Source organism: Salarias fasciatus, chromosome 23 (assembly GCF_902148845.1).
Source record: "Salarias fasciatus chromosome 23, fSalaFa1.1, whole genome shotgun sequence".
NCBI lineage: Eukaryota > Metazoa > Chordata > Actinopteri > Blenniiformes > Blenniidae > Salarias > Salarias fasciatus.
Window position 1 is genome coordinate 23,446,516 of NC_043766.1, and position 22,226 is coordinate 23,468,741.

A 22,226-nucleotide genomic window follows, 5' to 3' on the forward strand; every position below is an offset into this window, starting at 1 on the left:
TTTTCAGATTGCTACGGGGGTTTAAGTCAGTCTTTTGGTTAAATTTAAATGTTACAAACTGCAGCAGCTGAAGTATGCCTTTCAACACAAAAATGAACTGTAGCATCTTTACAAACATTTATAGCAGACAAATGCAAAACAGAACCATGTCCTCAATGATTTCACAAAGGCATTTACATTTGAAATCATTTATTTAACACAAATCAGTAATAATATCCATATCTTGACAAGCCACATGTAAAGTAATAGTCCATGGAGAAGTGGTGAAAGTTGTGATCTTGAATTTCTTTCATTGGTCCAGAATGCCGACTCAAAAGACTTGCTGGGGGAAAAAAAACACACATTAGTGATCACTGAACACACATGCTTCCTCAAAACTGGTAAGAGTTGGATTAACATTTAAAAGTCTTTCACCATTCTTACTTAACCAACTCTAAATTGACAAGTATCACTTCTGATGATGGACGCCTGAGGTGCAAACAGCCTCTCGCCACTATGAGCCACATAATTTGGGTCTGCCTCTCCTCACTGTGCAGCAAAATAACTGATCCCAATCCAATAGTGGAAATACCGGCTCTAGTCATACACTTCCTTATACAAATTTTGTTTTGCTTGCTACTGTTCGGTATTATGAGTTACTGTAACCTGATATACTTGATTCTTTGTATGTTGGCATTAAACTGAAAAGTTATCAAATTTAGGGAAAAAAAGGAATTGGGTTAACATGTGGACAGTAAGCAACAACTTTTATAGCAAAGGTGTGCTTGTTAATCCATACCATCAGGTGTTTAAATGAAGAGAAAGAAACTGCACAAGACATTTATACTCAGACAACACAGAGCAAAGAGTGCAAATGAGTCCGTCTCAGATTTCAAACTAAATTGCTAACTTGTTCAGTGGAAGACATACCTGTTTGTCACTGGACCAGCCTGTATGTGATGTACCTTCCAGCTGTTTCACTGGGTCTGATGATTTTCACTACCTACAACAGTTGATTCACAAAATCACAAAACTTACAGTTTGAGCAGAGAAGACACTGTTGATGTCCATCTTTCAAAAAATCAGTGACATGCATACATTTCTGAAGACAATGTGCATGTTTCTTGTATTTTCTAAGGTTAAAATTAATTGAATACTTTTTAGGAAAATTGGTAGAAAATTACTCATTAAAATATTTTACATTCCATGATTGCATTTTTTTTCCTGAAACAACAAGTATTCATTTTTATTTATTCCAACAACACCACTCATAGATTTACTATCGTACATTACCTGCCCTCTTTTCAAGCCAAAGTATCTTGCCACAGGGTCACCAGCCTGGATCCTCGGCAACTGACTCTCCTTCAGTTTACTGAGGTGATCATGTTAAGGATAACAACTGTATAGTTTCACAAACACGTCAATGATTGATTGACAGACACGGGACTCCATATTGTCTATAAGGATACTATCTTGCCAGAAGTTCAGTCACTTCCTCTTTTGTCATAACAATGTGCTCCGGTACAAGCTGTAAGTCAAAGTAATGAATGGTAAAAAAAAAAAAAAAGAGAGAGAGGGAGAGAGACAAAAAAGTCACATCAGAAAATGTTTTTTCCAAAGTTAAATAATACCACAGTGTGCTGACAGTATGGTGTTACCTCGTGCTCTGTGATGTTGATAAGCAGCTCCTGTTGTAGAAACTGTTCCAGTATGTATTTGGGTGCCATATCAACCAGAGACTGTGAGAAAGTTGCATCAATTTGTTAATGAGGATCAAAACCAGAGTGGCACCAAAGTAAATACAAGACCATTGTTTGTTCCTCAACATAATGGAATAAATATTATTTAGATGCTGACCTGTTTTGCTGAAGGTGTCATGCCCATCTGAACTACAATGATGGCTCGGGTGATGTTCTCCTCTTGCATTCTCTGACAGTACATCTTAATTGTCTTAATCCCAACCTTGGGCTCCTCTGTTGGGAAAAGTTACCAAAAAAAAAAAAGGATTGTCACATACTCCCGATGTACATTTTATGTGCTTCTATGATGAAATGAAGGTTTTTCACGAGGATATTCCTTGACTGATTAAACTCATCAAACTCACCAGGAAAGAAAACAAACATCTGGTCGGTGGGGTCATCGTTGTGTGCCACTAGGACAGTAAGGTCTGTGCGTCTCGGACGTCCTTCACTGGGTTTGTCCCCAAACTGACTCTTGAACTCATCCAATGTCTGGTCCAACTCATCCTGTGTCACCAGGTAGCCTCGATCATGACAGAGCTGCGGGTACACCAGAGGTAAAAATAATAAATAAAAACAGACATGATGAATGCTTGAAAGAGAAGAGCAGTACTGTAAATATTACTGATTCAATTGGAGTATGTGAGACTAAGTCACATTCTGCAGAGCTTGCCCTTGTCACTATATTTTTTTCTACGCAATACCATTCTGAATTGAACACGATAAAGCCTGCAAATATGTTTAAGTAAAAAGAAATAAGTAAAAATTTGAGTGAGATGGAACCAAGTCGCTGATATGCACGCATGGGAAGTTGTAGTTGTGACAAATCATCTCTTGGCACAGTATGTAAGATCATGTACCATATACCGATGCAGTCACGCACTCTCTTAGTGATCCTGTAATCTCAAAAGAAGAACCCGAGATTTACTACAGAACGCAATGTAGAGGTTGTTATTTTAAATCGTGGGCTGGATTAGACAGAAACTCATACAATGATTTGCTAAATGTAACGAACATAGTTGTGCGATACGGACCACCAAGACTTCCTTATGGTTTATTAAACGTTAATTTAAAGCTGCATGAGGAACCCACGATCTCCGGCATGTAGACGAAATAAAACATAAACTCCCACCGCGGTCATTGATAGCGAGAGGAAACGCTGCTTTGGCTAAGCTACATGCTAAACTCACGAGCTAAAAACATACACATTTAGACTAGGCTCACCTGCATAATAGTTTTGCGGATTTTCCACAGCCGGTATGTTTCTTCTTCGTCATCCATATCTCCTCAATTTTCTATATACGGTAAATGTAATATATATTTTAAAAAGAAAATTGTTTTTGCTCCGGCGCCAAACAGACACACGTTTCAGACACAAGCTCTCCGACTCACACTGATGACGTCAAAGGAGGCGATTGGGTGGGCGGGTTCACTTTGTCAAAACATAATAATAATAATAATAATAATAATAATAGTAATAATAATAATAATAATAATAATAATAATAATAATAATAATAATAATAATAATAATAATAATAATAATAATAATAATAATAAAATGTGGCCGTTACTCAGCGTCCCACCCGTTTCGTCTTTCAGTTCATGACGCGCAGCGGGGCGGAGTCTGCAGTCACAATCAACAATGAGTGTTGACTGTTTGTAAATGTCGCGTCTTTCACAACAAAATGAAGCGATTATATATTATTTTTGCCACTGGTGCTGTTCTCAGTTGTGCAGTATTATTGGCGACCGTCTTGTACTTTGTTTTTTCCACAATGGTAATGTAAATCTTTACGATATCCTGTGCGTGTGTTCTCAAATGCTTCTTTTAAGCTACGAAGTCTACAGCAAACCGCCAGATACAGATGTGTGATGTGTTTGTGTTTTTTTCTAATTTTTGGTCCAACCAATGTCGGATATCTGTTCACAGGTTTTAATAGGATGTTCACCCATAAAGCTGCTTTACCTTTACGATTTTGCAGATTGCATTCACTGGTAGTGGTATGCTTAGTAGTCCCAATGTGTGCCTGCACGTTGTGAGTGACCGGGGATGTGAGAAAGAAAGGTACAAAAGTCCATTGCATTGGAGCTTATGACAGTGGATGTTTGCGCAGCCAGCCGGCCATCCAGCTGCTGGCATCAGCTGATAGTCTTATCATCATGTGACACACTCTAGTATCAGAGTTCTATCACAAAGTATACTTATATTTTTGTGGGAGTGAACCTATGTTTAAATCATCAGTTTCATGTACAAATAAACGTTCAGTGTATCTGTGCTGGCATTATGTAAGCTTATAAGCTAAGTAAGATATGTCTTACTCCGTAGGCCCTCTGTGGAATCTAAATGGTCCATTCTCCTCTAATAATACGTTCTTTAAACTCATCAAAGCAAGTTATGAGGCGTAAATTCATTGTAGTCATGCCACAAAAGGTTAAAAATGTGTTGCATCAAGTTGCCCTAGTTACTCTTTTAGTTGTGCAATGCCTTGCTGAGCACATCCACTCCAATTCACAATGTCCAGAAAAGATGATTTCTAATTTCCCAATGGCTTGAAACACTAACTCTGTTGTTTTCTGGGATTATGATTATTAGAATTAATCTTTTTTTTCTAGATAGAGGATTTGTTATTGGTGTTTTTTTGTTCAAAAATTAATCTCATTACCAAATTAGTGTTTGCGTTGCTTCAGACTATTGCTCTTTGCCCTGGATACACAAGCCAACCCTACCATAGTCCCATTTTCAAGAGATTATGACAAAGTTACGTACTGTGGACTGTAGTTCACATGTGATTTCTGATCCGAGATCTGCTTTTTTTGTCGGACTGACCAATTGCAGAATCACAGCCAATCAGATCTGTCAATGATTAACTTCCTTAGCTCCCTTCACATAACCAGTCAGAGGCGAGTGTGCTCTCAGTAGTGGGACTGAGGCTGTAGCTGAAAGTACTAAGGAGTTCAGGGACCTTGTCTTCGGCGGTGGCTGACCAGAGAGCAGTCATGCGCCAGCTTGGGTGCGCGGTGTTTGTCTCTGTGTTGCTGCAGGTTATGGTAAGAAAACTATGATCAGGATTGAGAAATTTGCTCATTTTGTGTTTTTGTTTTGTTTTGTTTTTGTTTTTGTTTTTTGCTTTAAATCAACCTCTGTTTCAAGTATTTGTTGTGTTTATTTTACACTGAGCACAGATCAGTCCTGGCTGTTTTTGTCAGAGTAATTACTTTAAATGTATGCCATTTTAAGTTGGATTAATTTTCTTACAGATCATTTTTGCTTCAAAAGGAAGGTGTGAAGAAAAACATACATGTCATATCACAAGCTCCAGTTGCTCATCACTTTTTCCTTCTTTTACAGTCTGCTCCAACGGAGGACTGGCAGAGGGCAACCTCCATTTATAATTTCTCTGCAGTGGATATTGATGGCAACTTAATTTCCCTTGAAAAATACAGGTACAATTCCATAGAATCTTACCTTTGTCTTACCTTGCAAGTCTATTAATGCTTGATTCTGCTTGTGTCTCCTCAGGGGGGATGTTGTCATCATCACCAATGTTGCCTCTAAATGAGGCAAAACCCCAGTAAACTACTCTCAGTTTGCGGAGCTGCACGCCAACTACTCTGGGAGAGGTTTACGCATTCTTGCTTTTCCTTCAAACCAGTTTGGGGGACAGGTATTAAAAATATAAATTTGTTAATATGAAATGACAAGAAAGATTTCATTTCAGAAAATGTCATTTTTTGTTTGTGCCAGATGTCTTTTTCCTATCCTCTGTCTGTATGTTTATATAATTTGTTGTTTGCACCTATAAGACCCCTCGTGACCACTAGTGCTCACTCATTTCTGTTCTCTCCGACTTGTTTTACATTGCAGGAGCCAGGCAATGAGACTCAGATCAAACAGTTTGCTCAGTCCTACAATGCTCAGTTTGACATGTTCAGTAAGATAGAGGTGAACGGGGACAATGCCCTCCCCCTCTGGAAATGGCTGAAGGAGCAGCCCAATGGGAAAGGCTATTTCGGAAAGTGAGTTGACAGATACCTTTTGCAACAACTTTGTTGGTCTGTTGACCTAACAGGGATGTTTACATTTGTTTGCACAGTCTTGATTGAATCACAGGCACATCTCATTAGATTTAAACAATATAAAAGTGCATCTATTCTAGATATGTTACACACATACTGAAATATTTGAAGTGTTTTTGTTTTATCCATAGATTAAAAGTCATAGAAATCTAAATTGTAGATTCTCAAATCATATTATAAAATTGGATGTCTTTTTTTGTCTTTGTTATTTGTTATTTTAACTTTATCCCCGGGCCATAAGTACTACAATGTAGATAAAAGAGTGCTGGAAACATTTGATATACAATACCATGAATGGAGAAATAACCTGCAAAAAGATTCTAGAGCGATTCAAAACATGACAAAATGTATCATTATTCTAAAGCATTTTTGCTTTTTATTCTTGCAGTAGTATCAAGTGGAACTTCACTAAGGTATGTGTTTATATGAGCCAATCAATACAAACACATTCTACATTTCTTGTTTGTTGTCTTAGGATTTTTCTTGTGTCTTTATCTTTGCAGTTTTTGATCAACAGAGAGGGACAGGTGGTGAAGCGTTATGGACCCCTGGATGATCCGAGTGTATGTACAGAACATATATGTGATGCTGCGAATATAGATAATAGAAGAATAGAACTAAAAAACAGGATGCTAGAAAGATTGCAGTGGTGTATTTATCCCTTTCAATACCTCCTCTATTAGAAGGAATGAGGTACAGTTTAGATCAGCAGCAATCCTACATTTACATCAGAAATTTTTACATAGATTATGTTGAAAAAACAGAAATGAAATTAATAAATGCCTCACCATTCATTCACAAAAGAGTGCAAGATATACACACTCTCACTCTGTATCTACAATGTGTATTATAATAGTTCTGATGCATTTGATTAAGATATTGAACTGATGCACTTTCTGTCTCTTGCTTTGTTTTCAGGTGGTGGAGAAAGATCTTCCAAAATACCTTTAAATTCATAACAAAAACTGATGCCTTACTCATCTACATTGTCTCCATCATAGTTTTTCCCTCCTTTCTCTGCCTCTCCAAGCACCACTGGACAAAGTTTGAGTCCACCCCAGACCAGTGACGGTCTGTTCATAAACCCGTATAACGGATAGGACAGACTTGATGAAAGTAGCGTGCAAACCCACTGGGAAGGATTATCAAACTGATATTCAGTTGGTTGTCTGGAGGAAATGAGAAAGGAGTCCTGAACACATCTTATAAGTATTGTAACATCCTAAAGTGCTTCATTATTCTCAAAATAAAGTCCACTGTATTTCAAGGCTGATATTTTCACAGTGATATTTATTGTCTCACCAAAGTGTGTGTAAATAGTGGGATTGATTGTTCTTGTGTTCTTTAAACTCCCAGCAGTTCAGCCAACAATCAAAAAAGTTAATTATTTTACAGAGAGCATATTTATAAGGCAAATTGGTAGTGAAGAAGAATCACAAGCTCAGTGGAGATCTGTGTCATTGGCTAAAAAACACATTTCAGAGTGTTCCAAGGAGAAAACTGAGTCTGTGCTGAATCCAGGAATATTTTTTGACTCCTAATCTGTTTTTAATTTTGTGAAATATTCTGTAATCCCGAAGCAGCATTTTCATATTTCATATCATTAGATGTTGTCATGATTTCTTGTTGATGGGGCCATTTGTAATAGTTTCTTAATATTTACAGATGAGACAATTCATTGGAGAAGTCATTCCCTGTGCTACAAGGAACAGGGGTTGTCTAAAAAAAAAAATCACAATATCAACCTGCTGCATTTATTCATTTTTTATGCAATATAAAATAGTTTAGAAACAAGTGTATTTTGATAACTGGGGGGATGAATGAGTCTTTAAGTGTTATCTATGTTGTGAAAACTGATCAAACAGAATGGATTTTATGAACTTATTTTCAAGAAGAAAGTGTGTTTTCAGAAATCTGGACTTGTTTGGCAATTTGTAAATGATCATATCATCTTATTTGGTTTAGGAATGTGACTGAGTGAAAAATGGTCTGCACTCACATTACATAAGTGGTTTTAGGGGACAGACTGGTGGCCAATGCCCTCCAATGAAATGTCCGATCCATGACATAATCTCAGCTTTTGGGCATAAATGTTGTGTTACGAAATGTAAAAATAACATCCTGGATCTGGACACAGACATCATAATGTAAATCATCTAAGATGGTCGAGCATAGGCTACACAGTATAAGGGACTCAAAATTAACAGCAAAATGCTTTGACATCAAAACATTTAAAATTTGTATGAATGAGAACATGGTGTTTATTTTACTGCATGCCTTTCAAAAAAGAATGATCAAAAAGCACATTCAAATTCAAATATCAGGTGCAGACTATCATAGCAGATACAGGAGGATATGACCAGTAGGAGGTGGTAGACACCTAAAAATATAAATAGACTGAACATTTAACCACAAAATTCAGTACACTGAGAAAGTGTATTGAGTTCAGATCTCTGATCCATCAGACACATAAAGTGTACGTCGATTTTTTTTTTTTTTTAAATATCACTTTACTCTCTCTTATGAACCCTCTTTGTTTTCTATCATGAAAATATAATTGACATATTTGGCACATAATATATTCTATTTTCTAGCCTATTTAATTATGCATTTTGGATCAATGCACTAAAATTGTCTTTTGAATTCGAATACATTGTGATTTAAAATTAATTTGTAAAACCCGTGGTTTCTTTAGTTAATTATTTTCTTTTAAAATAATCTGATTGATATCCCAAAATATTTTTTCTTTTTCTTTCTTTCTTTCTTTCTTTTTTTTTTTTTTTTTTTTGGGGTGGGGGGGGGTGGGGTGGGGGTGGGGGGCAAATGAGCAATTAATACGAGTTTTATTTTATATTACCTGATTATAATAATAATAATGCATCATAGCCATGTTGGTCAAGCTTCAGTTCCTAGTGTCTGTCTCTATTTATAAACTGAAAAATCCTTACTGCCCACAGTGTGAAGATGTCTCCATTAAAGCCTTCCATTGCAAAGCTACAATTTTAACAGTATGAAAGGCTGAAGGCTCAGTTATCGTGTGCTGTCCTCATTTCAAAACGCTTGGTGTCACTATTCATCCATCTTCTTATATTTTTATTAATCTCAGGCCTGTTGAGGACTGACTGTGTATGATCACAGATGACTGGATGAAGTTGGGACGCACACTGAAGAGGACACAGACAATGAAACACACTTGCTGTCATACTAATGCGCATTTTAAAGTCGGTGTATTTTTGGACAGTGGAAGGAAACTGCAGGATCCAAAGAAAACCTACACTCAAACCCAGACACGAACCAGGGTTGACGAGCTAACCACTACACCACACAGGTGTACGGACGGACCTGTTGGTCCACGAAGCTCCCAGCAGGACGAGTTCCGGGCTGCTGTTCTCTCTGCATCCTGCAGGGGGCGCCACAGCAGCCGGCCGACAGCACAAAACCAGGCAGCAGTGGCTCGGTGGCAGCAGCAAGTGCAGTGCGGTGGAGCAGGGAGGAGCGGACTGCCAGCCGCCCGTCGTCAGGACTCACCGCACAGATGAAGGCACCGTCGCGGATAACCATCACTCGTTCCTCCGCTTGATTTCTGTTGCACATCGCACGAAAGCCCCCCCTCCCTTCCGCCGGAGTCGTGCCGTCGCCGTGGGTCTTTCGCTCGGACGGCTTTGCCTGTTTTTCCTCCGGGAAGCAGAATGGAGCCAGCAGCCGAGGGAGCGGTCGGGCTGTCGGAGGCCAGGGAAGGGAGCCCGCTGTCCGGGGCCGCAGCATCCGATGATGGGGACACGGTGGTGGGAGTCAGCTACGGGATGGACGCCGGGGACATGGGTACTTTTTGCCTTTTAATCCCGTTACTCCGTGTTTATTGTCCATTTCATTGTCAACCGAACCACATCATCCATCTCCAGCAGCGTTTCTGCGGCTGCCGTGAGCAGAAAGTCCCGACTCATCTCGGCTAGCAAGGGACCCTTCAGCTAAGCTAGTAGCGATATGAGATGATAAAATATGAGGATTTATTCCAAGTTAGATTAAACACATCCTGCATGTGTTCATGGTTATTTTCTCCTCGTGTACGTTCACATTCGTGCAGTCCTTAGCCGTCGGAAAGCCGAGGATATCAAGCCCAGAAAAAGGGCAATCTGACACATTGCACAACATAACTGATAATATCTCAAATTATGCAGTCAGAATTACAGACATTAATGTTTTGAAGAAGAAAAATCTTTGTATTTCACAAATCCCAAGCCTTAAACACCCGCCCATGACCACCTGTCTTCAACAGTCAGTAGTAAAATATGAAAACGTGAGCATAATCCATCATTTTCATCATCCACTGTCGTGATATATGCTGCTAAATACAGATTTCAGCAATAACAAGGCGAGTTAAATAATCTGCAGCCATACTATGACTGAAACACCAGATATTTGAACATTACACGATATTTGTCATTTTATTTATTTTAATGGTGTTTATTTTGTAAATGATAAGCAGATGACATAGTAAAATTGATTTTAGTCACACTGACATGTTCTGTTTAGATATTACACGACAAAAGAGCAGATTGATTAAACACCAAGTCTCCGAAATAAATTCAGTTAAATGTAATTCAGCCTCCATAGCTTTAAATATGCCCCCTTGACGTTCCTGCTGTGTTATTTTATGTTATTTTAACAAATTACTTGTCAAAATATTAAAAATGTTACATGAATCGACTAAAGCTGCAGTTTACTAGACATAAGTCAAAAGCTGTGTTAAAATTGTCTGAGGTCATCTTATGTACTTTACATTTAGCTTCTGTATTTAAATGTTTAAAATCCATGCATTCATTAGTTTTTTTCATGCATCTTCAGTACCTGCTGCATGCTTCTTTAGGGTTGCAGGAGCTAGAGGCTATCCTCTCTGACATTGGGGGAAAAGGCAGCATGCACCAGTTCATCACTCCCTAACAATTTAAAGTCACCAACTAGCCGTGACTCTCATGTCTTTGAATACTGTGCAAAAACCATTGAAAACCCACCTAGGCACACGTAGATCATGCAAACCGCAGATTAAAAGGCAGCATTGTGAAATTAAATCCCAGTCTGCTGTAAGGCAACAGCGCTTAACCCCTGTTAACCACCTGACCATGGCCCATCTATTTGAGATGACCAGATTTTTAAACATGTCAGTGTAAAACATTTGTATTATGAACAAGCTGTATTGTATTTGAATTTTTACTACAGATTTTTGTAGTTTTCTGAGTCACCTCAGTGTAGATTTATCATTGTCTCAAATGTAGCTGCAGGGGCTTCTCACATGGCTGTGGCATCTAGTGCTTTCTGGTTATAGGGCCCACTGACCGTAATCAATCAACACCTACATATGAATGATGGGAGGGACTGAATGACTGGGTTTTCATGTTGGCTTCAAAGAATGATTTCATGATTGTGGCAACCAGTTTTTTGAATCTGGTCCAGTTTATGAGCAGTGAAAGTGAACAGTAGTGACTTTCTGAAGTTTGAACAGCCTTACCTTTCACAGTTAAGTTATTGCGTCGACTGTTGAGCCGCTGCATTGTGGCTCATTGTTAAAGGCTTCATTTGTTCTGTGAGTATGGGTTAAGTGATAAGAGACTAGGCGGTTATACTGAGTCGCTGCTCAGGGGATGGTGCAGTAAATGCAGGCTTACCCAGATGTCTGTTTAATTTGTGTTATTGAAGTTTGTTTGCAAAGCAAGTTAATTGTTATTTAGATCTCTTTTTGAAAATCTGACTTGATGAACCGTTTGCTTTATGAATGGAAAAGAACTATTGGAGCTTTTCGTTTGCAATGATGGCTTGTTATGATCAATTGTCAACATTTACACCACAGTGAACAGGGCATTGAGATATTAAAGTAAACACATACACATAGACAAACACACTGTGATCAAGTCAAGGCAGATTGCCTGCATTAGCTTAAATCTGTTGGATTTGTTAAATCAGCTTTTTTTCATATGAGAATATCAGGCCCACTTATAATCTGTTCTTAACCTGTTAGTCAGGACTGATTTTGTATTTGAATATGAGTTTGTTGCACCCATGTGTCGGAAGTACATTCATTTATTTTCTGTGACGCTTCTCCTGTGAATAGTTGTGGGGTGCAGCAGCCAATCCCAGCTACTTATGAGCAAAGGCAGGTTACACCCTGCACAGCTTGCCAGTCCATCACCCGTCCCTTTTGAAAGATTTTTGCTTTCATTTGCTTTGAATTTTGAATTTGACTTGTCTAGAGGTAAATGCAGCAGTAATTTCTTTTACAAAACCTAGGAAGCTCCAGTAAGCAGCCCTCTGAGAACGAAGTGTTCTGCTGGAGCCATAATGTTACTGGTCGCTCTATAAGCTATGATGGCGCCTGGATGTTAAGATATTTATAAGTTAAAAGAAATATTTTAGATTCTGTGTGATGTGATTTCTCCTGCTGGTTGCTCAGTGCTCTTATTGCAGCATTTTAAATCAATGTTTGTTCATTAAACATGCTGTCATTTTCTTATATGAAAAGTAACAAGAGTTTTCTTTTGAATGTTTGTTACATGATTAAATAATTAAAAAGTGAAGTTATCCAAGTTAAGCCAGTGGTTTCAAAACAATAATCATCAGGGTTTTTTTATGGGCTGGAAGCTTACATATAAGTCTGCAAAAGATGGATTTTTTAACATTTCCTTCTCTCAACAAGAGCTCCGTTCAGAAGCAGCTGATCTCAGAGTAAATATCCAGGTGATCTCGATCAGGAGTGCCCAGTCCTGCTCCTGGAGAGCCCCTATCCAGCACACCTGAATGCAATGACAGGCTCATCACTAGGTTTTGTTAGGTGCTTGGCGATGACAGAATCATTAGATTCAGGTGTGTTGAAGCAGGAAGAGAACGAAAACATGCTGGATACTGGAGCCCTATTTGATTTTAAGGGGGGTGTCAACTCATCGTTACAGAAAATAATAAAGAAACGGTCTTTCACATTGTGTGTCTTGAGATTCTCTCAGATTTTCTCAGAATTGCTCGGGTGTGGGGGGGGGGGGGGGGGGGGGGGGGGGGGGGGTTGGTCACCTCAGTTAATAATGATAAAAATTTGGGTTCCCTCAAGAAAAAGGTTGGAAATCACAATTCAGAGAATTCTTCTAGGAGAACACCTCAACGGAGTCACTGCTGAATCTTGTGAGAGGAATGAGACCACGGTTGGTTTTTCCAAATGTTGACGTAGTCCTGAGACTCTGTTTGACTTTACCTGTTACCAATTCCAGCGAGGAGCTCTCATTCTCAGAACTTGGGCTTGTGAAAATTAAACTAAGATCCACAATAGGTAAAAACAGAATGAATCACCTGTCTCTGATGGACCATCGGGAGTGATGTTCTCAGATAACTACACTTTGCCAGCCTCAAAAAAGGTTTCCCTACCAGGAACACAAGGAAGAGGGTCCTGTAAAGGTGACGTGTTCATTGAGCTGCTGTTGCATTGCTGCTACTAGATTTGATGCTGCTGCTGGATCACTGTTTTTCATTGAATTTGTTTGTAGTCATCTGCTTGATTTGCAGGAGTGTGTTCTGCTTATAGAAAATGGGGGTTGTTTTTGCTGCTGATGTGTCTTGGTTTAGATAAAGTCTGGTCAAATACTTTTCTGTAATATTTGTTCCAGTTGAAGGCTGTTACAGTAATTCCAGTGGGGTGTGAGTGCGTGAGTGCGTGCGTGTGCGCGCGTGCACGCGGGGTTGGGGGGATTCAGAGAAAGCTGCTCTGCTCGAGACTACCTTAATCCTCCCCAGTGTATAAGTGACCTGCAAATCAGAGGCATCTCACCCCACTCCTTGACGGCTGTATCGGGCATGCTTTAGGTCTCTCCCTGCCGCATCACTCCTTTTTGGTCTTTCTTGATCAATAGATCCATTTATGTTTGAATGCCTGAAGCTGGACAGGGACTTTCTGGACCTGGGTTGATCTCCATTGATCTAATGATACCATCATTAGCTTACATTTGACTATTACTTATTAACAGTAGTACGTCACTGAGCTTCACATTATAGATACATATATGTATATAATTAAAAGTTATGAGTGGCAGTAGCTTAGTGGACAGACTCATCGAACTGTGAGTTATTTTGTGATTACTACACATCTGCACTGTACATCACAGTTTGTGGGATTTCCATTTTCACTGGTAGGAGAAGTGCTGACTTGGACAGAAGCTTGATGCCTCCACAACAGACTCATGAATCAAAGGAGCTGTCTTGGGATGATAACCTGTCAAGCTTAACTGTATGAAAAGAGGAAAAATGGCAGCCAGGTGCTTTTGGTTGCATATGTGCTTTTTTATTTTTTATTTTTTATTTTTTATTTTTTTTGCTTGCTGACTGTATGTCATTCACCCCATACTGCTGTAATTTCACAGGATCTCGCCTGCTCAGTCAGGAGTTGCCTCACACGCAGTGAAACCCATGGGCTTTACACAGGCCTTACGCAACTGACTGGTTTCAAACAAATACAGGACTGCGCGAAGGTCTGCTCCGCCGGATACGATTTATTCAGGTTGAAGTGTTTCGGACAGTTGCTGGTATCCTGAGTGACTTGACATATGCTTAGAAAGTCGTGAGACATGATGTCTATACCTCAATAAAACGTAATGGAGTCTGTTGTTGGTGACATGCTATCATGTAAGCTGTGTTTTTGTGTGTCTGCATGCTCTCTAATATGTTAGAATTGACTCTAAGCATTATAGAAGCGGGAAAACAGTGACATTCGTCTGTCTATGCAGCAATATATTACATTGGCATTATATGATCACAGTATGGGAATGGGAGATCAAATGATAGACATATAGTGTCACAAAATAACTGTTCCTTGATAGAAATATGAAACATGGTTGATGGATGCTTCAATAGATTGCGTTCATTCATGGTTTGACAGCCAATGACGAGAGCCGCTCCGCACTGAGCCAGTCATGTGGCTGGAATAGAGTCATGCCACGCTGGGGCGCAGCCGGCAGAGGAGCAGCCGTACCTGTTCACCTCAGCAGTACAGCGACCATCCGCCCCAATCGCCTCTCCACCATCCCTGAACCCTCGACCACACCCCGCCCAGTGATGCCTAAGCATGAACAGAAATGACATAAGAGCTGAAGGGGAGGTGTGGTGTTTTTTGTTTTCTTTTGTTTTTTTTTTTGGTGATGGGAGTGATCTACCCCTTGTGCTGCACAAATAAGTGATCCTTAATCCCATGTGATGTGGACAGACTTTATTTTGGACAGAATTAATATTTTGTGCAGCTGATGGTTAGTAATATTTTCTGTGTATTGTAGAATTGTACTTTTGGTAAAACTGTGAGAAAAAATATTGAGTTTATATCCTATATTGCTATTTCGAGAAAACATATTGAGGTATTAAGGTATTTTGGGCCATGCCGCCCAACCCAAGTGTAAGATAAAAGTGCTATGAGAATATTCTTAAAAAAACAGCTAAGTTTAAAGTATGAAACCAGACGGTGCAGTCGGAGGGCTGTGCAGAGGGCCTCTGAGTGACCACGAACAGCCTGATATCATCTTTTCAAATCGTCAGAAATCGCTAATTTGCTCTTACTACAACATGGTGTGACTGTTGCAGTGAGCCACAAACGTGAACCACCAGAAGAAAATAATCAGAAAATGACAGAATGGAAGGAGGTAAAATACATGACCATGTCCAAGTTTTCCATTCATTTCTATGCCTTAAAAAAAAAAGTGCATGCAGCTGCTCCTATTTGCAGGGATCACCAAAGCAAGTAATTGAATCTTGCACTGTAGACTTGGCTTGATTTACCACCAGATGCCCTTCTTGCTAAAACTGGGATTTTTACCCTGGGTGTCTCACAGTCTAGGTAAAGGCATACAACCAAATACATAATGAAAAAAAATGGCATATTTCCGTAGAAATGCAGGCTGTTAAATAAACGTTATGGAGAGATTTCTAGGCGAAGATATATTTTTTTTGCGATAGGCCCGGTAGCAGGGTGAATCACACCGTGAGTCCCATGCGGCATCTGTTAGTGAAAGATCTACAAAGAAAAGTCCATTAAAGACAATTCTGTTCAAACGGGTTTGTATGAATGGGTCTGACAGTGAAACAGTGTAACCCAGGGACTGTGGTGTATTTTTTGTGAATATCCTGGCCAGGAATACTGGAGACTGATCAGACGACTTTAATAGGAATGAACTAGTGTGTCAGCTACAGAGGTTTAACTTGTTCCTCCTAAAGATTGTCCATCAAGTCAAAGAAGCCACGGTGAGAACATTGGTAACCCTGGATCCTGCCTGTGTGTAATTGCAGGTTATGTTGTATAGCTGCTCTGAATGTGTGAATGCAACATTGTGTGGGTGCCACAGCTGGCTGTTAAATAGCTGTCTGAGCATTTAGTCCCATTCAAAGCCTCTCATCCTCAGTTATAATTTGTCCCCTTAGACTTCTGTCATCACGACAGCTTTAATCTTTCCTTTCCTTTCCTTGTTCTCTCCTTCACTTCCCTCCACTTATTAGTATCCTTTCCCCTTTTCCCTTTCATGGTTCCTTCCCATACGTTAATTTCTTTTTCTGTCCTTAGCCCTCAGAGAGGCACAGCTCATTGTCTCTCCTCCTCCGTGAGTGATTGCCTGTGTCAAGTCACTCATTTGTCACAATCCATCAGTCCCCCTCCACCCCCTCCCCTGCTTTTCTCTGCACTCTCCTTCAGGCATGGCCCGTCAGAATTGCTGACGAAGGCACAAAGCGTAGTTTGCCTCCGCCTGTGAAATTTACATCCATCTGCCTCCTTATTCTTTCAGCAAGGTCTCCCTCTGTCCTTGTATCTGTCTGTCTTTATAACCTTGCGTGCAGAAATCTCTTCATAAGCTGTTGTGGCTTCGCTAAGGATTTTGACCCTCTGCCAGGTGATTTGATGTCATATTTCACGCAGATGATGACGCAGTTCAGTTGCCTCTGACCGTACTGCTGAATTCTCCGCGAAAATGGGGGATGTATGCTACAGTAGCTGTCTTAAACGGACACTACAGTGGGGCAGGAGAGCATTGTGTTGACTGTGTGTGCTTGGCTGAGAAATTTAATTTTCGGAGTAATATCTGTTTTATGGAAGCAAATAGTCGGACACAGCGGAGAAAGACATGAAAAATTCAGGCTGGATTATTTTTCTGTTGTGGTGGCTATGCAGTTGTAGAAGCGGCTGAAAGAAGCCCGGGCTCAGTTTCACAATTACTCGGCTGCAGTGTGCCATGCTGCGGTTTCCCTCTGAGGGGAAATAAGGCAGAGACCTGCTGTTTTCAATTAGGAGAGTTACTCTGCCCACTGTGCAGGCTATTATTATTTCATAAGCAGCACCTGGAGCATGTGCGTAGTATGAGTGGATCAGGAAGTTGCCAAACCTATCTGAATCTCCCTCATTTAATTAGTGATGATTACAGAAAGCGCTCAGCCGGTGCCTTTTATGTCTTTACAAGTTCATCCTTTGATAAATGTTTGTTCTCTACATTTCAGCAAATCCTGAGCTGAATGCCCTAAAAAAATTAGCAGTAGAATTCCAAACATCAGCTTTAAACATATGAAACATTTTTTTTTATTTTGAAATAGTTATCCAATGCAATCATGAAGTGATGGATTATCAGAGCTGCATGGTGGTGTAGTGTTCAGCACTTAAGCCTTACTGTGACAGTATCCCTGGTTTGACGATAGGCTTGAGGCTCATTCTGTAGATTGCACGTTTTTTCTATGGGTGTGAGTTTTTATGAAGGTGCTCTAGTTTCCAGATACCTGAGGTCACATTGGCCAGTGTGGTGCAGACATGAAGCAGCTTAGTGTGTTTGTTTGTTCTTGTTACACTGACAATGAAATGAAAGCAAAACAATCAAAGTTACTGGACAGAAGATGAGGAGTACTGAATTAAAAAAAAACTTATTTTGTAAGGTATTTACACTTTTACACATGTCACAGTAAAGCATAATAAAAGAATATGGCAGACCTGGGAAACTGCCTAATGCATTTAATATTTTTCTATAATCCGAGGCGACCTTCATAACTTTTCTTGCTATAGGTTAGTGGACTCCAGGGAATTAAAGCCGGGAAAGACTTAACACCCCCCCCCCCCCCCCAAAAAAAAAAAAAAAAAAAAAAAAAACGCCCTGAACCTTTAAATTAAATATGTATCCCCTATAAATTGTTTAAAAAAATATATTTTACTGAGTGACTGTCCAGCACTAGTCACTCGTAACCACCCTGTTTCCTTCGTGATAAATTCACTGGGTTGTGTTCTTCTCTCTCTTTTGACCAAATGAGGAAAAGTCAATGATTTTAATCTGTCAGCTATGTTATGCCGTAGTCCTCTCAAAGTGAATGGCAAGCAGAGCCTTGCCAGCCAAGAAGAAAGATGCTGCAGGGTAAATGCAAGTTTAATAGAGTCTTAGCTGTGAGAAAATGTGTTCATTCATTAAAAAGCATGAGCCTCGTTGGCAGTTATGGCCTGAGCTTGGTTCATCAGTTCTCTTGTGATGGTGATTTTACCGCGGAGGCAGAAAACAGAGTTGACATAAACTACGCGGCATTTTCCTGTTTCGGTCAGCTTCGGGGCGTCCTGCTACTCAGATTCTGTTTTGAACTGAACATTAGACTTCCTCAGATTCATTAGCTTTGTCTCGTGGGGGGAAATTGTCATAGACTCTTTTCGACCCTCATCCCTCAGGCAATCTGCACCTTCTGTAATGATGATGAGCTGGTAAAAGATCAAGCAGAGTTTTGAAAAGGTTTTCAAATAAACCGTTTATGTCAACACGAACCTGCCTCTGAAACACGAGTGCAGAATTACCTGGTAATAGTCAGACAGTATTGTTGTATTGTTTTGTCAGATTTACTTTCACAGGCATTTCCATAAATCAGCATAAAATTGGCAAGTGCCTGTATGGAGTGTTTATGGCAGGCTTGAGACTGATGGGATAAACATTGACCAGCTCTGCTGTGCAACTGTGTCCTTTCTTTGGTGAGAGCAGATTAGTTTCTACTGAGTCACCACCACCGCCATTGAAGATACAGCTTTCAGCAATAACAGTGCAGCTGAGGGAGTCCAGCTCATTGTTACCTTATTATTTATGTATTTGGGGCTAGAATTGACAAGATTTGGTTGATTTCAGTGGTTTTTGATTTTGCTTATGTTTGCCTCTGTATTGTGTTTCTGGTTGGCTCCAGATCAGTGTTCAGTGTGAAGGGGAAAAAGGCAGGGCTATGAAGATTTTCATTATCTTGGAGTAGTCTATACGCTGATCGTCTTATTTAACTGTGCTTATGCCCAAAAATACCTCACATGTAGATGTGAGGCTGATGCACACAGAGAAACCTGGCACTCCCGCTCAGATATTGCAAATAAGCAATCTAGACAAATGTTTGAACTAAAATTAACAGAAGGTGAGCTTACCTGTATTCATCATAAATGAACGTCTTTTACACTTGACAAGTAGCAAATTTGGATGCCTCACAAGAGTCTTGCAGTCTACATACTATACCTTAAGACAGTGCTGTGGTGAATGGATTTTATTTGAAACTTAATAAGAAATCAGCATTTTTGTTGTAATTCCTTTCATGATTTCATGATTTCCATGTACTGTTCTCTAAATTCCATTGAGGTACCAAGCCAGCCAGCTATAGTCCAGGGCCATGTAGTCCAGTAAATTCAGAGTACAATCTGTCCTCAGTGTTTTAAGAAGGACTGAACTGTAAACACAGCAGTGTTGGTAAACATTGACTAAATAACTAGCTGCCACAGTGTCTAAAAAATTCAGACTTGAACTAAACTCAGAAATACAGCGATTCGCTAAAGCCACTGAGCTCACAAGTGTTACATTTTGCATAATCCACCGCTGTCTTATGGCAACTCAGAAAGAAGCTCCTGTTGATAAACTGAATCATTTTCAAACAACAAAGTGTGTTTTCTTTATTATGTTTTATACTTACACTTACTCAAAATGTATGTGCATGTAACTTACAGTAGAACAGTCATATGACCCTGATCACAGAGCTCACGGTGGGAGTCCCCACCTCTACTTCACCTACAAACTGCTTCTCCTTCTTCTTTTGTTTTGGTGGATCACAAACAGCCACCTACTGTACAGGAGTATGCAGTATCACATCACGTACCTCTGTTTCCCAAACTACGGTGCAAGACGAGGGGCACGAGTTAATCGCGCGTCAAATAAATTAGTGCCGTCGTTAGGAATTTGAATTAACTCGTTTTTATCGCGCTGATTTTGACAGCCCTAATAGTGAGTAATTCCCCTGAACAAGTGGGAAGACAGCTCAGCCTCCAATAACAGTATCGACTTGTACTTTACACAAATAAAATAGATGGTGCATAATCATTGTCTTGTACTTAATTTGGAGAACAAACGTTCCAGCAGCTTCCCAACTGGGTGTGTTTGTTTTATTTACCAACTCAAAAGATAACTATTATGACTTAGTTTTTTTTTTTTTTTTTTTGAACCTCAGGGCAGAAAGAAAGAAAGAAGAATCCCACTCAGAGACTCAAGAACTTGTAGGCATGTGGTCAGTGTAGCTAATGATTAGTTAGTTCTTCATTTTTTGAACAAAGAAGAGATTGCTGTTTATTTATTTTAATCGCCTTTATTTTCACACATAGACTTTTATTTTTAATGAGTTGGGGCATATTCTGGTAAGGTTTGTTTGTACCTGATTTCCTAATTTTTTCACTAATTAAACATTTAGTTGAAGATCAGAAGGCCTACTCTCCTTTCATCTCCATAAAAGGGCCACTTTTTTTGGACAATTTGCACTATTTTGAGGATAAGCAAGGATCAGGAACTCTGTTCTGATTTGTGAGCTCAGTAATGAAAAACATACTGAAATACTTAAATTGCATAAGAGTGTGTGTGTGGTGGTGTGTCGTTTTGCCGGCAGGATCGAGCTGTTTTTAGCCTTGCCCTGAGAACACGGCACTACAACTCAGCCCTGTCTGTTTCTGTAGGAGTGGCGAGACCTCCCCGCAGGAGCACATTACACAGACTCTCCTGATATATCACTTAGACATTCATCATGTTTTTAAGACCGCACAAACACTAGCACTCATAAAGGTCCCAAAAAGAAATAGATACACATAAATATTACAACTTTCGCCTTGCCTTTGTGCTGACTCAGTTTACATATTGACTCATGCTGTGTGCAGGCATCGCACTCCTACAGACTGACAGGCTGACGTCTGCATAGCTGACTGCTGGGATAGCTTGTTGTATTGACTTTGGCTGATGTATGCATGTGCTTACGTGTGTTTATACCTGTGATATGTTTAGCTATGTGCCTCAGTCATTGTAGACTCAGTAAAACAACCCTGTCCCTCCTTTAATAAAGACGACTCTGTCTGCATCCGTCACCATGAATTTATACGTATATCAATGTCTGAACAGCTTTCCGGCCTCTCCTAGAGAAAAAAAATACATTTTATGATCCACCTGTTCTATGTGTCGAATCCAAAGTGTAAAAATGAGAAGTGACTGCTGCTCTCTCCTCTGAGTTTGGAGTCATTAGCTGCTGTCAGTAGCTGTTGAGTTTATCATCCGTGCCTCTTTTAATTGTCAGTTTGAGCATTGAATCAATCGGTATGGGCACGAGTGGTGGGAGGGAATGCTGAATATTTGCTTGTGAATTGTTTTAATGATGTTTGCTCCGTCAACCTGTCAGCGGGAGAAAAATGTGAGAAAAAATGTCTGTCTGTATAAATGCAGCCCAACCAGCAATAATCAGTGACTGATGCAACAGAGCTTGAACTTCATAGTCAAGCGCTTGGATGTTGACAGAGCAGAGACCGATCCAGTAACCCAGAAAAACAGACGGTCTCTTGACTTCCACCTGTCCTTGCATTAGTGCAATTTTATCCTGATAATCCAGACAGTTGGTCTGGTAACCTGGAGGGATTGGGATTAGCGATAGTAAAGTAATAGTGACCGTGATTTGGCCAGCTTTGCTGCCAGACTGCTGTCAATAACAACACTCAGAGGGTGTCAGAGTGCATTTTAGCTCTTAAAAGACATAAAAGGATAAAACTAGATATGATTTATGTTGTACGGCTCTGGAATAGTTTTTTTTTTTTTTTTTGGGGGGGGTGTGTATATCTTGTTGTTGACTTATTCTCACCTTGTGTTTGTTTCTTCTCCTAGTTCCTGGAAATGTCCAGTTTGAGTTAAAACCTGCAGTGAACCAATGTTGTTATTCTAAGGATTGATACTGTTATCTAACATGTTTACAAGCCAAAATAAATAAACTGGTATATTTCATTGGTGAGTGCTACTAGAAAAGCTCTCAGAGAGCACAGACCTCTGCCGGACAGACCCCCACCCTACCCTCGCTCCCAAAATCTAATCCATTGTTCCTAGTCCCATTTTGGACATTTCCTGAAAATCTGAATATAATCCAT

At 39.8% G+C, this 22,226-nt stretch overlaps 3 protein-coding genes across 7 annotated transcripts in view; 2 read left to right on the plus strand and 1 right to left on the minus strand.

Annotated features, from left to right (window-relative positions):
• Positions 1–172: 172 nt before the first annotated feature.
• On the minus strand, positions 173–3,099 carry polr2eb (RNA polymerase II, I and III subunit E, b). The gene is made up of 8 exons (XM_030082931.1): positions 2,943–3,099; positions 2,084–2,258; positions 1,837–1,952; positions 1,638–1,718; positions 1,449–1,507; positions 1,273–1,351; positions 910–982; positions 173–322 (listed from the first exon to the last, which is right to left on the minus strand). Exons 1-7 carry the CDS (start codon positions 2,997–2,999, stop codon positions 917–919), a joined length of 633 nt encoding a protein of 210 aa, XP_029938791.1. The 5' UTR covers positions 3,000–3,099; the 3' UTR covers positions 173–322; positions 910–916.
• A 243-nt stretch (positions 3,100–3,342) lies between these two features.
• On the plus strand, positions 3,343–7,072 carry gpx4a (glutathione peroxidase 4a). Of its 3 annotated transcripts, none has more exons than XM_030082932.1 (7): positions 3,343–3,498; positions 5,070–5,164; positions 5,241–5,385; positions 5,586–5,737; positions 6,186–6,210; positions 6,301–6,360; positions 6,716–7,072. In XM_030082932.1, the coding sequence occupies exons 1-7, from the start codon at positions 3,406–3,408 to the stop codon at positions 6,746–6,748; spliced, it is 603 nt and encodes a 200-aa protein (XP_029938792.1). In that variant the 5' UTR covers positions 3,343–3,405; the 3' UTR covers positions 6,749–7,072. The 3 variants fall into 3 exon arrangements, with proteins under 3 accessions (XP_029938792.1, XP_029938794.1, XP_029938793.1); XM_030082934.1 differs by lacking the exon at positions 3,343–3,498 and adding an exon at positions 4,621–4,768; XM_030082933.1 differs by lacking the exon at positions 3,343–3,498 and adding an exon at positions 4,621–4,768 and having other exon boundaries at positions 5,241–5,377; positions 5,578–5,737.
• A 2,195-nt stretch (positions 7,073–9,267) lies between these two features.
• pip5k1ca (phosphatidylinositol-4-phosphate 5-kinase, type I, gamma a) overlaps positions 9,268–22,226 on the plus strand; it is a 51,256-nt gene continuing 38,297 nt past the window's right edge. For all 3 annotated transcript variants that reach the window (XM_030082918.1, XM_030082919.1, XM_030082920.1), the window contains exon 1: positions 9,268–9,619. In XM_030082918.1, the coding sequence (XP_029938778.1) occupies positions 9,487–9,619 (133 nt within the window). In that variant the 5' untranslated portion in view covers positions 9,268–9,486. The remainder of the gene's footprint in view (positions 9,620–22,226) is intronic.